At 46.0% G+C, this 14919-nt stretch overlaps 1 protein-coding gene across 3 annotated transcripts in view; it reads left to right on the top strand.

The window, feature by feature from the left end:
• Nucleotides 1–13206, top strand: part of LOC143526013 (cell adhesion molecule 2-like) — a 255017-nt gene extending 241811 nt beyond the window's left edge. For 2 of the 3 annotated variants that reach the window (XM_077020566.1, XM_077020565.1), the window contains 6 exons: nt 1129–1290; nt 1506–1596; nt 2233–2411; nt 3819–3932; nt 11138–11260; nt 11353–13206. In XM_077020566.1, the coding sequence (XP_076876681.1) occupies nt 1129–1290; nt 1506–1596; nt 2233–2411; nt 3819–3932; nt 11138–11260; nt 11353–11471 (788 nt within the window). In that variant the 3' untranslated portion in view covers nt 11472–13206. The remainder of the gene's footprint in view (nt 1–1128; nt 1291–1505; nt 1597–2232; nt 2412–3818; nt 3933–11137; nt 11261–11352) is intronic. The other variant, XM_077020567.1, reaches the window with a different exon arrangement.
• The last annotated feature ends 1713 nt before the right edge of the window (nt 13207–14919 follow it).

Genomic DNA, 14919 nt, shown 5'->3' with positions numbered 1-14919 from the left:
CGGTCAGTTAAATATGATCTAAACCAGGAGAGTGCGACTCCTTTAATACCTACTGTGTTTTCTAGTCTATCCAGCAAAATGTTGTGGTCTACAGTATCAAAAGCTGCACTAAGATCCAACAGTATAAGGAACGAGACGAGCCCATTATCGGCCGATATTAGTAGATCATTCACTACCCTGAGTAAAGCTGTTTCACACTGTAATACTGTGAAATGCATTCACACTGTGATACTGTGATTTTCATTCACACTGTGATATTGCAATATAATAATATTGTAAATTTTTGATACTGTGATACTGTGAAATTGTAATATTTTTTATACAATAATTTTTTGATACTGTGATATTCATTCATCCATCTTTATTCAACAGTGGAAAATCACAAACAGTCGTTGCTATGGAAGTCTCACAGCTTTTGAAGTTTGATAAAATTTTTTAATTTAACCCTCCGTTTTCTGGACACGACGATGGGGAAGATGTGTTTGGAGCTGGAGACGTGTTCCTGGGTGCCGACATGCGTCACTGGCTAGAAATAATACAGTTCTCCTTTTTTTTCTGTTCAAACTGATTTTGAGTGAATGTCCATATTAAGCACATGCTAAAACTACGTGATATATAAATATACAGTCACTTATTTGATTCATTTGTCAGCTTGTCACAGCTTATTTCTTAACCTGACATCAAGTTTCAGCTTTGAACCCCAGCGAATACCCAGTGAACACTCATGTCCTGTATCGTACCTGTGTGTGTTAACTGTACCTGGTGTGTGTTAGCTGTACCTGCGTGTTTGTTTGTACTTGTGTGTGTTAGCTGTACTTGTGTGTGTTAGCTGTACCTGGAATGTGTTAGCTGTACCTGGTGTATGATAGCTGTACCTGTGGATTTGTACCTCTGTGTGTTAGCTGTACCTGGTGTGTGTTAGCTGTACTTGTATATGTTAGCTGTACCTGGAGTGTGTTAGCTGTACCTGGTGTGTGTTGGCTGTACCTGGTGTGAGTTGGCTGTACCTGGTGTGTGTTGGCTGTACCTGGTGTGTGTTGGCTGTACCTGGTGTGTGTTGGCTGTACCTGTGTTTGCGGTGGGTGTACATCTCAGATTTCAAACGTGAGTCCGTGTGTTTCTGTGCAGGAGCCAAAGAGGTGAACGCCAGCGGCAAAACGTTCACGGTGCGGAGCTCCCTACAGCTGCACGTTGACAGGAACGATGACGGCGTAGCCTACACCTGCAGAGTGGACCACGTAGCCCTGCCCTCCAGCCCCCAGCAGGCCACTGAGGTGTTAGAGGTTCACTGTGAGTTCCGCCCCCGGGCACCACGCCCCACAGACACCACGCCCCTTGTTCCCAAGCTCACCCTCACACATGTGATTCCACTGTTGACTATTCTCAGATGGATGTTTATCTGTTTATATGAAAATAAAGGCCTCCTGCATGACTAGCATGGGATGTCCGAGGGTTGCTAAGACCGTGCTTATGTTAACACCACGTCTCTCTATCGCCCCCCACAGACGCCCCTCGTGTTGAGATCAGGCACACCCAGACCCTTCCACAGGAAGGGCATTTCCTTAAACTGGAGTGTGTGTCGAAAGGAAACCCTTCGTAAGTCTGTCACACCATCCCCACAGCCTTGAAACTGCTTGGCCAGAGCAGGAGAGCGCCCCCAACTGGTCCACCCTCTTCCTTTCCCTCCATGTTTTGCCCAGAAGATCACGATTTAGAGCACACTGATGTTGTATTAGTACCCCACATGCTGTAACTCTATGAAATTGCAGTTGATATAAAGTTATATATGATAATTTATTTAAATCTTTTTTATTCAGGCTCTGCCTGCCTTCATCATTATTGACTGATAATTAAAGCTGATAATTGCTTGTATGTTGGAGGGTAATTTACCTTAATTATCCCAAATCCATCATTCTCAAATAGCTGGAAGATCTGACTCAGTTTTCCTTTCGTGTGTGTATGTGCATGTGTGTGTTTGTGTTTGCGTGTGTGTGCATGTGCATGTGTGTGTGTACATGTGTGTGTCTGTGCATGTGTGTGTGTACATGTGTGTGTCTGTGCATGTGTGTGTGTGTGTGTGTGTGTGTGTGTGTGTGTGCGTGTGTGTGTGTGTGTGCGTGCGCGTGTGTGTGTGCGCGCGTGTGTGTGTATGTGTGTGTGTGTGTTTGCATGTGTGTGTGTGTGTGTGTGTGTGTGTGTGTGTGTGTGTGTGTCTTCCTGTACACAACACAGACCAGACCCAGTGCTTTGGACGAAAGACGGCGGGGAGCTGCCCGACCTGGAGCGCGTGATCGTGGAGGGCAGAGATCTTACCTTCACGTCCTTAAACAAAACGGACAACGGCACCTACCGCTGTGAAGCCTCCAACCACCTTGGCACCAATCATGCCGAGTACGTGCTCTTCGTATACGGTGAGTACAGCGTAGCGTAGCGTGACCGCGGTCAGAACAGAGGGGACCTGACCACGGCTCTCACACCAGCTCCAGCTGCTACACTGTGCCCCTCCTTCATGAGTGCATCAAAGACATCACTCATGGTTCATCAGTATCACTTCACAATTAATCTTTTTCCCTTTTTGAATTTGACCGCTAAATGACCTTGGCCTACAATATTTAATGCCAAAGCTAGTCAAAGGTCAGTGAGATATCACTAAGAAAAAATGATTCTAAATATTGATGGCCTGTCCAGACCAGTGTGGTTAAAGAGATCATAGTTGGTCGGGGAAAACCCTTAAAAAAGCCTTACACACACAAAGTACACACAACCCTTACACCTACACACACACAGCACTCTAAACCCCTACTCATGCACACACAGCACTTTAAATCCGTACACACACACGCACACAGCACTCTAAACCCTTACACACACAGAAACCTCTGAACTTTTACACACACACAGAGCACTCTAAACCCTCACACACACACACACACACACACAGGGTCTAGGGGCAGGCCTAATGAGTACGTGAAGTGCAGCATCGACGTCCAGGCGGAGATAACAAGCCTCTGTGTGGACCGCCAAAACTCTTAATGATGTTGGTGCTCCGGAGCTGACAACTTCCTGTAGGAATGAAGGGCTAATTGGATTAGGCAAACATAGAGCACCTTGTCAGGATTCATCACTCTCTGTTCAACTAGCACCGGTTTCCTGCAGCATTTGGTCAAGGATTAGTGACAAAAGACAAGGGTTAGGGTTAGGGTTAGGGTCAGGGTTAGAGTTAGCCCCCAGGGTTAGGGTTAGGGCTAGCCCTAGGTTAGATTAGGTTAGGTTTAAATTACATTAAGGTTAGGGTTAGGATTAGGGTTAGATTAGGTTAGGTTTAGATTATGTTGGGGTCAGGGTAAGGTGTTTCCTCCACCAGCCGCTGGAGATGTCATCCGGGCCAGTTCACTACCCTGAGATTCAGGCACTGCTCCATCACACTATGATGGTTTATGAAATATTTACAGCAACATTTCTACATAGTGCTCTCTTTTTCAGTTATTTTCTAGTGTCAGACTGACACACCTGAGTTTGTACCAGACTGTGGGAGGCTTATATAGAATGCATGAACCTATCTTTTTAATTAATGCTAGGGTTACCATATTTATGAAGTATATTTGCATCATATATTTTGTTTTGCTGTTTTGCATTAATCCCATTCCATTTTAATTAGCATTAATTTACTCATTAGCCTCAGTGAACAATGCTCCTATTTCACACAGTGTTCCTATTGTGTATGTTCCATTGCTGTCTTGATGTGGTTTTTTGTCCCTTGTTGTTGTGTCTGTGTCCGTCCATGTTTATTTGTTTGCATGGTGTGTCCCATTGACCAGACGCCCCAACCACGCCCTCTCCATCCTCAGCTCCTCCCCCTGTAGCCACCCTCCCAGTCACCACAGATCCCTTAAACTCCAAGCACTCCAACCCTGCAGTGACCGGTCAGAGAGGTACAGTAAGCCCACCACTCTTCGTCATACTCCTCTTCCTCACCCGCATGCGTGTCTAACTCTCGCTGTCCACCCTGAGTCTCCGTCACCACCCATGCACCATCATTCTGCCGCTGAAGCTCAGTGGGACCGTTTAGGATGGTGCTCAGGTCCTCTGGACAGAGAGGACTGCTCATGCATGTCTCCGTTCTGCCACTTCTCCAGTCCTGTCCCCCAGTCCTGTCCTCCAGTCTTGTCCTCCCACCACACGCCTCTTTAGCTCCCTCCCTGGGTGCCCCGTTTGCCTCTTGCGGGACCACGCTGGGAAGCCCCAGCACTGTGTGAACAGCTAAAATCCCAAAGCTTCCTCTTTCCCACGCTTCTGTGGGCCCCATGCAAGCAGCTGTCTACAGCCGGTGCGATTTATAATGTGTAGCAGACGTCACGTGTCCTCCCCGCGGCCCCCGCCTAAGGTTGTTTGAAAGTCTTCTAACTCAGGCAGGAGGCACCCACAGCGTGCAGAACGGCGCCCACCTGACCCTGAACCTCCGCAGGGTCAGTGGATGAGTTGCGTCACGCACGGGTGGTAGACGCTCTGCGCAATTACTCTCAGCGTTTCGCGTTGCATCATTTGGCTTTAACGTACGGCTCTCCGGCACCAGGCTGTTCTCACGCCGGGTGGCTTTTCTCGGGCACCGCGTGGAATCAGAACGCCGTTTCCTCTTCGAGCCTCGTGTCTCCTGCAGCATGGAAGGCCACGTTAACAGCAGTCATTGCCTGCCACGCATTAGGCAACCATCCCGGCGCCTGCGATCGATGGGGGGTGTTCGGCGGCAGGCAGCCGGCCTTAATGAGTGTAATAACTCTTCAGCCTAGAAGCGCGGGGCCCAGTCGATGTCATCAGAGTGCCTCCTGCCCCCGTTCAGCCTGCCAAGTGCATTTTTATGGCTCGCGAATTAGCCGTGACCTTATGAAGCTGAAAGGTTAAATAAAGTAGTGGAGTTCTGGGGATTTAAAAAAATATTTACAACTCGCTTTTCGTAATCAGCGCCCGTCCGCCCCGCCTCAGACTCCACGCCGTTATCGTCCGGCCGAGTCGCACCACTGGCAGTGTGATTGGTCATGCCTATTGTCTGGAGATGGGCAGGCAAGAACGTGGCAATCCATCTAGTTTGGGGAGGATTCGGTTTAGGTTCATTAGCCAACTGGAATAATAGGACAGAAAATGTGGGAGGAAAACAAAACAGAATCTAGAGGCTGTTTAATTGCCACACAACTTTTTCAAGTTGTCAAACTTAGGCCAGTTTTCCTCTAACGTTGTTGTTGTCCTGGAAGACAGGCGGAAGTGGGATTGCACTGCTAGTTGCTTTTATGCATTCGCAGAGAATATGTAACAGCAGAATGCCAATTCACATCTAATGCGATGCTTAAGTAACAGTATTTATAGCCTTTGTTAAGTCGACTCCTGTCCCTCAATTGGGCTCTTGTGGATCGTTTGGAAGCGAATGCATGTTTGTGCCTTGAACAGACATTCAGCACGCGCACTGCATGCCCACACCACAGGGGGCGTGACGGGTCGGCTACCTGGCAGCTGGGGGCCTGGTTGTGGCCTCGTTCGTGAGCCACGAAATGTGAGCCTCAGTAAAAATGGGGAATCCACCGAGTGCCATACGCACGCAGTGGCAGGCATGGCGGGTCACTTCGGTGAGCTTCTGTTGATCCAATTAGGGCTTTACATGGGTTGTTCTGCTTCTGCCGGGCCATCTCCGGGTCTCAGGCAGGCACTTTACAAATACATGCATTGTCAGCGAGCCAACTGACAAGACTCCAATTCAGTGTGTGTGTGTGTGTGTGTGTGTGTGTGTGTGTGTGTCAGGGGGAAGGCTTAGCCAAATCTACTGAGTTTGGTCTTCACTCGATGGATTTCTGTGTCATTCTTCACACAAGTCTTCCTAAAAGAAAGTAAGAGGTCAAGCAACTCCAGAACTGTCTTTGAAAGTGTAATATTTCTATCTTCTGAAATGAAGTTTGCACAACGGTGGACGTTCTAGCGCTGTTGATTTAGCTCCTCCAGCCTTGCTAAGCGAATAACAAAATGCAGCAGGGAAAAGAGTTACCTGTGTGAGGCTGGACCAAAGGACAGCAGCAGGAACAGAACGGGATAAGTCAAAGTTTGCAGTGGCGTTACTCCAGGGCTTGAGAAATATTGAGACAGTCTGGCTAAGTGGTGGCCATGCTAAGTGGTGGCCATGCTAAGTGGTGGCCATGCTAAGTGGTTGGTCTGTCCTCTGTTCCAAACTCGCTGGAGCAGCAGTTGGGAATTAAAATGGAGCACTGAGGTCTTTACCAAGTCATGCAGCACAGTTATTGATGGTCCATCACATTAAGTCACATCACTCCAGGAATTACAGCTACAGTTTAAGTCACAAAAAAAGAGAAGTAATTAAAATTCGCTGCCAAATTATGATACCAATCAGTCCTTTCGTTACATTTTAATGGTAGTAGACACTTAAATTAATTCTCTAGAATTACTCGATTCGCCTGACAGTGCCTAAGCATGTTTAGAGCATGGGCTAGTTTAGAATATGATGATGGAAGACTGTGGTCTTTGCTCTGGCCCTTATAGACCATTACAAAAGACCATTACAATAGACCATTACGCTAGACCATTACAATAGACCATTACACTTGACCATTACACTTGACCATTACAATAGACCATTATAATAGACTGTTACTATAACACGTTATAATAGCCCGTTACAATAGACCATTACAATAGACCATTACAATTGCCCATTAAAATAGACCATTACAATGGACCGTTACAACAGCTTGTTACAATATCCCATTACAATAGCAAATTACAATAGCCAGATACAATAGCCAATTACAATTTCCTATTACAATATCCCATTACAATATAAATTACAATTAACCATTACAATAGCCCATTACAATCGCCCATCATAATAGCCCACATTCAAATGCTGTGGTTGGGTGGCCAACAGCTGCTATCAGCTACATTTTCAGCTACATGGGTAAAATTAGTCAGCCTCTCATCAGACCAGACACACATTTTTTTCCAGCCACAATTAAAAGTTGTAATTTGTTTTGAAAATCTAATTAAACCTCTCGGATCGCCTGCATGGTCCCCTGTGTACACAGACAGTTTAAAGGCAGCGCTCTGCTGGTGCACAGTTCAGCCTCCTGACAGCCTGCTGCTTTGTGTGTGTGTGTGTGTGTGTGTGTGTGTGTGTGTGTGTGTGTGTGTGTGTGTGTGTGTGTGTGTGTGTATGTGTGTGCGCGCATGAGATCACAGACAGACCATGCTCTGACTGACTTTTGAATAGCTTGTTTTTCTGTCTGTACATTTTTCAGTTTTTCTCTTTCTCTCTCTTTCTCTCTCTCTCTCTCTCTCTTTCTCTCTCTCTCTCTCTTTCTTTTTCGTGGGTGGATGAGGTTGGTGGAGGTGGAAAGTGCAGTGCAGTTTCATTCACATGTAAATCCAGTCTCCCCTGCAGGAGTCTACTGGAGCACCAGCGGAATCTCCTTGTTACGCGCCCATTATTTAGAAAATGTGAACGTTTACTAAAAATATGGGGTATCATTAACATATTAAACTGTTACATCAGTCCACAAACCGCCTGGTTCATTTCCACCCAGACCCGTCTCTCCTACATGCTCTGTAACACTTTGCAGGCAGCTGATCCTGCTGGACGTGGTGTGAGAGACTGGGTGTGTCTCAGCCTAAAACTCTGAGGCCTGCGGCCACTGTGCTAATCCACTCCGTCTTTCAGACAGCTCGCTAGCGTACCGTAACATCTTCTAGCCGGGAAAGCGGCCAGACCGGCAGCGATGGCGGCCAGCGGGTGCGGAGGAGCGGAGAGGAGCACACAGCACGTTTGAGGAGCCCGCGCCTCCCCATTGATCTGGGCTAAAGGCCTGGTGGTTCACATCACCATTCTCAGGGAAATCTGAGCAACGGTCCTTGGGAACGGGGAGAAAGCTTCGATTTTGTTTTGCTTAACCTTATATATTTGTTGTGCATCTTCTACAACCATAAAAATAACCGTGACCTTTTCTGGGCTGAAATGTGGAGATGCCAACTGATGTAGACACAACCCTACGCCAGCTGGGTTACAGCAGGAGAGTTCTGCGGTGATGTGCGCTCTACACGCAGGGCCTTTAACTGCACTGGAAGCCTGTGTGTAACCGGTTTTATACACCATACTGTTAAACTACTGGGTTTTATGTCCTTACAGATAGAACCTTAATGTCCAGCTGAGTTCATAATTAAATTCAAATGAGCTTTGCACTTAAAGCCATAACGAAGCCAATACACTGGGCTTTTCATTCCACTGCAGGTGCCAATTGCTTGTTAATTTGTTTAGTCAGTTATGCCCTGGTATAGCATTCAGATGGAAAATGGCTAATGGGATAGGACTGCTGAGATATTCATCTGACAGCCCATGCGATATTTCATACAGGGTGCAGTAACTACCTTGCAGAGGTCATGTTTCATTTGACTTCTTCATTGACTTTTAAACAGTGTCAAGATGGTGTTTTGACTAGACATTACTTATAATTCTCATGGCTACCCAACCATGTACCTTGTACCCTTGAATCATGTAACACATCACTGGTCATCTGAATGAGAGGGTGCGTTGAAGTGCATGTGCTCATCAGTGTGTGCCCCACATAGAGTGTGTATGCGTATTAGAACGTGTGTCCCCCTTAGAATGTGTGTCCCCCTTAGAGTGTGTGTCCCTGTCGTCCCCCCCGAATGCTTTTATTGTGCTTTAAAGGTGAAGCTGTGTGTCTCAGCATAATGCTGAGTGTCTTTCTCTTGGTATCCGGTCCCCTGAGGAAAGAAGAGTAGTGCTTTTCTGTCTCTGCGTGTTTGAACAGCCTTTAAGTGCATTCATTCCAATACCTCTAAGATTACGGTGGCGCTAACCCTACACAGCACCAACCTTGCTCCTGAGAACTACAATGTGCCTTAAATATTCATGCGTGTCTCAAATTCTTCTCACCTGGAGAATAAAATGGCAGCTTGAGTTATTCTGTGGAGAAAGGTGCGTTCGCCCCTATGCTTGTTATTTCTTCAGAGAAAAATGTTTGAAGAACTAATGTGACAGGACAGACTGCATGTGTCCAATCTCGCCTGGTCTCGCGTGGTTTTGTGCGGTCTCGCCTGGTGTCAGCTGGCTTTGCCTGGTCTCAGCTGGTCTTGCCTGGTCTCGACTGGTCTCACCGGATCTCAGCTTTTCTCGCCTGGTTTTGCCTGGTCTCTGCTAGTATTGGTATTTGGTGTGCTTTGACTGCTCAGTGCTAGACCTCCTCCAGGTCACACCACAGATGAAGAGACTGTAACAGAGAAGATTTGACTTTCAGGTCACACCACATATGAAGAGAGTGTAACAGAGAAGATTTGACTTCCAGGTCACACCACAGATGAAGAGACCATAACAGAGAGTGTTTGACTTCCAGGTCACACCACAGATGAAAAGACTGTAACAGAGTGTTTGACCTCCAGGTCACACCACAGATGAAGAGACGGTAACAGAGAGAGCTTGACTCCTTAAATACATGGGCGTCATGCGAGGACAGGGCACTGAACAATGCTGTTATAAATATTGAAGGAGGAATCTCTGGCACTTCGATATTGAATCACCCTGAGAGAGGGCCTTCACCGGCCTTATTAAACGCTAATGTGTTCTGGGGGAAACGCAATGCGTTGCTGACCCGCTCCGTCGCTGCAGCGACTGCACGGTGCGGCCTACGGCGGACAGCTCTGATTAGTTTAACCAGTCAGACAGAGACAGACAGGGCTCTGGGAGAGGTGGAGATTCATATATTAAACTGGCATATTTCCCACTGTAATAGCTCGTTCGCCCCTAAACAGAGAGGGGCGTAATGAAATGCCCTGCGCCACTCGTATCAATCTCCTTGGCTGTAGAAATTAGCTTTCATATCGTTATCATCTGCCGGGCCCACAAAGAGTTTGCCGTGTCAATAGGCTTGCCCTGGGAAGGCTCTCATCAGCTGGCCTCATTGGCGGCTGATATAAATAGAGCGAGCTCTGAAGATATCCAATTATGACAACCCTGGAGCTCCCACTTGGGGTGCCTGGCCCCCTCACTCAGCTGCTATTGAGATATCACAGTTGAGTGCGGGGAAGTGGAATGTCTTGAAAGCAGCTGTAAGTGAAGATGGAGGAATCTGCCAGGAGATAGTGTTATACCAAATAACGCTTGCTGTAATGACAGAATGGGCTTTTTGTTGAAGTAAACAAGGCAAAGTATGTGTGTAGGAGCAGAGTTGTTGAGGAGAGGGAGAGAGAGAGACAGAAGAGTAGAGAGAGAGAGAGAGAGGCCTACACCTTTCAGAATTGCCTTTGTAGTTAATAACCCCCCACTGTGATGATCACCCTCTCATACGCAATCCTCATTCTTCACCTACACTATTTTGTACAGGCCACCGAGCTGCTGACTTTTTTTTTTACACCTGTTATGTCTTGTCTGCTGGGATCAACGTTGTTTATTTATTTTCTTGCTTGTGTTTCACTAGTCTATGCAGTCTGAGTACTGTGAGCGTTCTGTTAGGTCTGTGAGCGTTCTGTTAGGTCTGTGTGTGCGTTCCGTTAGGTCTGTGAGCGTTCTGTCAGGTCTGAGTCAGCATGTGTACCTTTCCTGGTACATGTGTTTGTGTACATGCACTATTAATCAGGAGTGATTTGCCATTCATTCTGTGGCTGTGAGCTTGCGGTCTCTCATCCAGAGATGTTTGGAGCACCCGGGGAGTCCGTCTGGGACCCAGCGCCTCCCCTGTCTGTCGGGGGGGGTTTCAATCAGGTCCTGTGGTTGGAGTGTGCTGGGAACACATCTGCACAATCAGAAGCTGATGTCTTCGCTGCTTGTATTTGCTCACTTAGATATTCAGACTTTTATACCCCGATGTGTGTTTGGTGTGCAGAATTTTGCTCTTCGGGGTTCCGAAATAATTCACTGTCTCCAGTTGTTTGTGTTTCAGTTTCCGTTTCTAAAGTGCCCACTTTGAATTTTCTCATATTCTCATATTCTCATTGCCATTTAGACTAGTAGTGTTCTCAGGAAATATGTGATGACAACTTTTCTAATCTCTCTCTCTCTCTCTCTCTCTCTCTCTCTCTCTCTCTCTCTCTCTCTCTCTCTCTCTCTCTCTCTCTCTCTCTCTCTCTCCAGATCCTAACGCCCTGGGACCACATGGCCCAGACCATGCTTTGATTGGTGGAGTTGTGGCTGTTGTTGTCTTTGTTACTCTGTGCTTAATCATCGTGCTGGGTCGTTATCTGGCAAGGCATAAAGGTGAAGGTCACTCATTACATTACTGTCATTTAACCCAAACCATTCAGACTGTCCCTGTAAAACTGGGCCACTGTTGTGTTGGGCTGTGACAGGCACATACCTGACCAACGAGGCCAAAGGCGCTGACGACGCTCCTGATGCTGACACAGCCATCATCAACGCTGACGGCAACCATGCACACGCAGAGGAGAAGAAGGAATACTTCATTTAAACAATGCTCCTCTCCTCTCTTCCCTCCCTCCCTCTCTCTCTGTATTCCTCCCTGGCTCCTCCCTCCCTACCCTTTGTAGGCCCCTCCCCCTTTTTCTTCACGTTCTTTCGATCTTTGTGCTTTTCACTTACATCCTTCCGCTTGCTGTTCCTTTCTCGTTTTTTTGTTTTTGTTTGTTTATTTGTTTTAAATTAACTCACCGTGAATTTTACTTGCCACTTTTTTATGAGTCACTCAAGCATAGCTGCTGAATATTCATGCCTCTTATTTAAGGGTGTCTATAGAATACACGCAAGAAGAGTGAAACTGCCCCAGACCACACGAATCCAGCCCAGAGCTGAAAACCCCCAGAAGCCTACCACCCTCACCAGTTAACAGTGCCTAAATATTCACAACCTCCAGTTTTAGTCTAAGCCTTCATCTTTGTCAAGCGTTCAGTGATTGGTTGCATTCCTTTTATCCACAGCATTGTGACATCACAATGTGTTTTTAATTCTTTGGTTCCATGTTCACTGTTGTCATGTTTGTTGAAATAAAAAATGTACCCCAAATAATTTGCTCAACTTAAAACAAGGGAGGTAGTTCACACTCCCATCCACAAGGCTCACTAGAGCGTATATACATACACCACAGTCAGAATGATTACACTCCAGTGTCATTTAAACATATTTCTAATGTAGGCCCTAGTAGAAAGTTAAGCTTCTACTGACTAGACATGCGACGTGACACCAAACATGCAGCTAGTGTGATAGCAGCTGAGGGTCATGTGGCCAACATTGTTAGAACCAGGTCTTTCTGAGCCTCACCCAGGTGCTGTGTCCACCTAACATACTGTGTCCCTGTCTGGGCTATATATCCATTCACTGTCATCCTCCAGGACAAAATCGCTGCGTTGCAACCACTGCGAGGACGACCTTTCCTGATCTCTGCCGTGTACACAACGAAGAATCCCATGGGAAGAGTCCCACAGTACACCAGAGGATCAAAACTAGGTCAACCGCAGCGTGCCGCACGACAGTTTATTTGATAAACAATAGTTGATCAGTCTGATTTCCTCACAGAAAAGAACAAAAATAGAAAATGTAATGGACTTTTTATCTAAACGTTTAAACATGCAGCACTCTGAGTGAATGTTGCTGGTCCCAGGACAGTCGCAGCATCGTGACAGACGCTATTTGGGGTCGTGTGTTTGTGTCCATCTCCCTGTCTGATAATTAGATTCAATGTAGAAGCACAAGAAGGGACTGTCTGATGACACACTGTCTGATTATTCCAAGGTGTGAGATTGAAGAAACAGCCCTGGGACTGATCCAAACTCTCGCGAGTTCAATATCAAACATATCGTATGTCGACTGCATCAGTTCTCAGTGAGGAATGGTGGGAGAGTTTCCGAAAAAGTCTCTGTTTGTTTTCTTTACTTTATTTCTGCAATGATTTAGATCCCTTGTTAATAAGGCTGTATATTACATCTGCTAAATGTAGTAACTAGTGAAAATTGTTGTTAGACTTTGGGATACCGCATATCATCACGTTTGTATATTAGCCAGTTTAGACATCTATTAAATTTTGTTGTTGTTTTTATGTTTTTGCCATTGAGGATTCTTAACACATGTTCCACATATTTGCTTGGTTTTATCATAAGGTTTGTATATACTGTATAAGAACTACGTTTGGTAAAAAACAAAAAAAAAATACGATGTCATGATTTTCTTTCACGACTTTATTGTAAATTAAATTAGCCAGAGTCAGAATAAAATTAGTCAGAATAAATTAGTCAGAATAAGGAGAAATGGAGGGATGAGCACACCTAGAAGGCACTTATGGAGGGATTATAAATTCTGCAAATTCAGAAGTGGGGTGGGGGGGTAGAATTTATTACAATCCTTCATGTGCTTTTGATCACCCTGAATAATGACGGTAGTAATGTTGGTCTGACTGCATTGTTTTCAGAGGAACAGCTCACCATCAATCCTCATATCAGTCTCTTGTGTAGAAAGAGAATCATTAATGCTGGGAAAATGATAGAAGATCGAGCTTTAAATTTGCAGAGTAGAGTCAGTCAACGCGGTTTTGACTGAAGTCATAGTGGACAACATTCAGACACACGGGCTTTTGACTCCACTCTTTCTGCTCTTGTTTCGTGCATCACCAGTATGTATATATGAACCTCAGAGTGTGTGTTACTATTTAACAAAGAGTGGCAAAACGTATGAAGAGTCGGGTATTTATATGAGACCAGTACTTTATAAGTATACAATCTAGGTTAACTCTTAATTTAAATTTACACCTTCTGAAAGGGCCACAGAGGCTATGTAGATCTCTCTCTCTATCTCTCTCTCTCACTCTCTCTCTACCTCTCCATCTTTGGATGTCATAGTCCAGCCATGGTACATTTCTGTGTGGGTCAACCTGATAAGGTGAGCTACAGCTATGTCCAGCTACTACACGGCTGATTCAGAACTACAGCAGAAAACCCAGATCTCCCCTGCTTCAGTCTCCCCTGCTTCATGTCTCCCCTGCTTCATGTCCCCCCTGCTTCATGTCTCCCCTGCTTCATGTCCCCCCTGCTTCATGTCTCCCCTGCTTCAGTCTCCCCTGATTCAGTCTCCCCTGATTCAGTCTCCTCTGCTTCAGTTACCCCTGCTTCAGATCTTCCCTGCTTCATGTCCCCCCTGCTTCATGTCTCCCCTGCTTCAGTCTCCTCTGATTCAGTGTCCTCTGATTCAGTGTCCTCTGCTTCAGTTACCCCTGCTTCATGTCTCCCCTGCTTCAGTCTCCTCTGATTCAGTGTCCTCTGCTTCAGTTACCCCTGCTTCATGTCTCCCCTGCTTCAGTCTCCCCTGATTCAGTCTCCCCTGATTCAGTCTCCTCTGCTTCAGTTACCCCTGCTTCATGTCTCCCCTGCTTCAGTCTCCTCTGATTCAGTGTCCTCTGCTTCAGTCTCCCCTGCTTCATGTCTCCCCTGCTTCAGATCTCCTCTGCTTGGCAAAAACTGGCTTCCCTGAATCACCGTGGTTGCCTTTGCAGTAGCCGTGGAAGGTTCACGTCTCTGTCTCTGGACTGCTTCACTCTTACTTTTTGATGAGAACTTTTAGTGTCAACATGCCAATCTTTAATATTTCTCTCTCTCACTCTGTCTCTCTCTTTCTCTCTCTGCTGGATCACTTCTATATGCTGAATGCCATATATTTCTATTCTATTTTCATAATCTATTTTAATACCATTTTGATTTACTTTGTCATTTTCTTTTGAGGTTTTGTTGTATGGAATTTTTCATTTGTTTCTGTGTTTGGTTTGCTGAAGTCGAACTGTTACTGTCCCAGGATGTGGGCAGAATACAGCACAATGGGACCCGTGCTGTGATTTGTAGTCGTACACTCTCTTCTTCATGGGATTCAGATCCAACGTTCTCATCTTCCAGTACATTTCAGTACTGATGGGACTGTCA

This window comes from Brachyhypopomus gauderio, chromosome 10, assembly GCF_052324685.1.
Source record: "Brachyhypopomus gauderio isolate BG-103 chromosome 10, BGAUD_0.2, whole genome shotgun sequence".
In the NCBI taxonomy this organism is placed as follows: domain Eukaryota; kingdom Metazoa; phylum Chordata; class Actinopteri; order Gymnotiformes; family Hypopomidae; genus Brachyhypopomus; species Brachyhypopomus gauderio.
This window is presented reverse-complemented; position numbering and strand designations above follow the sequence as displayed.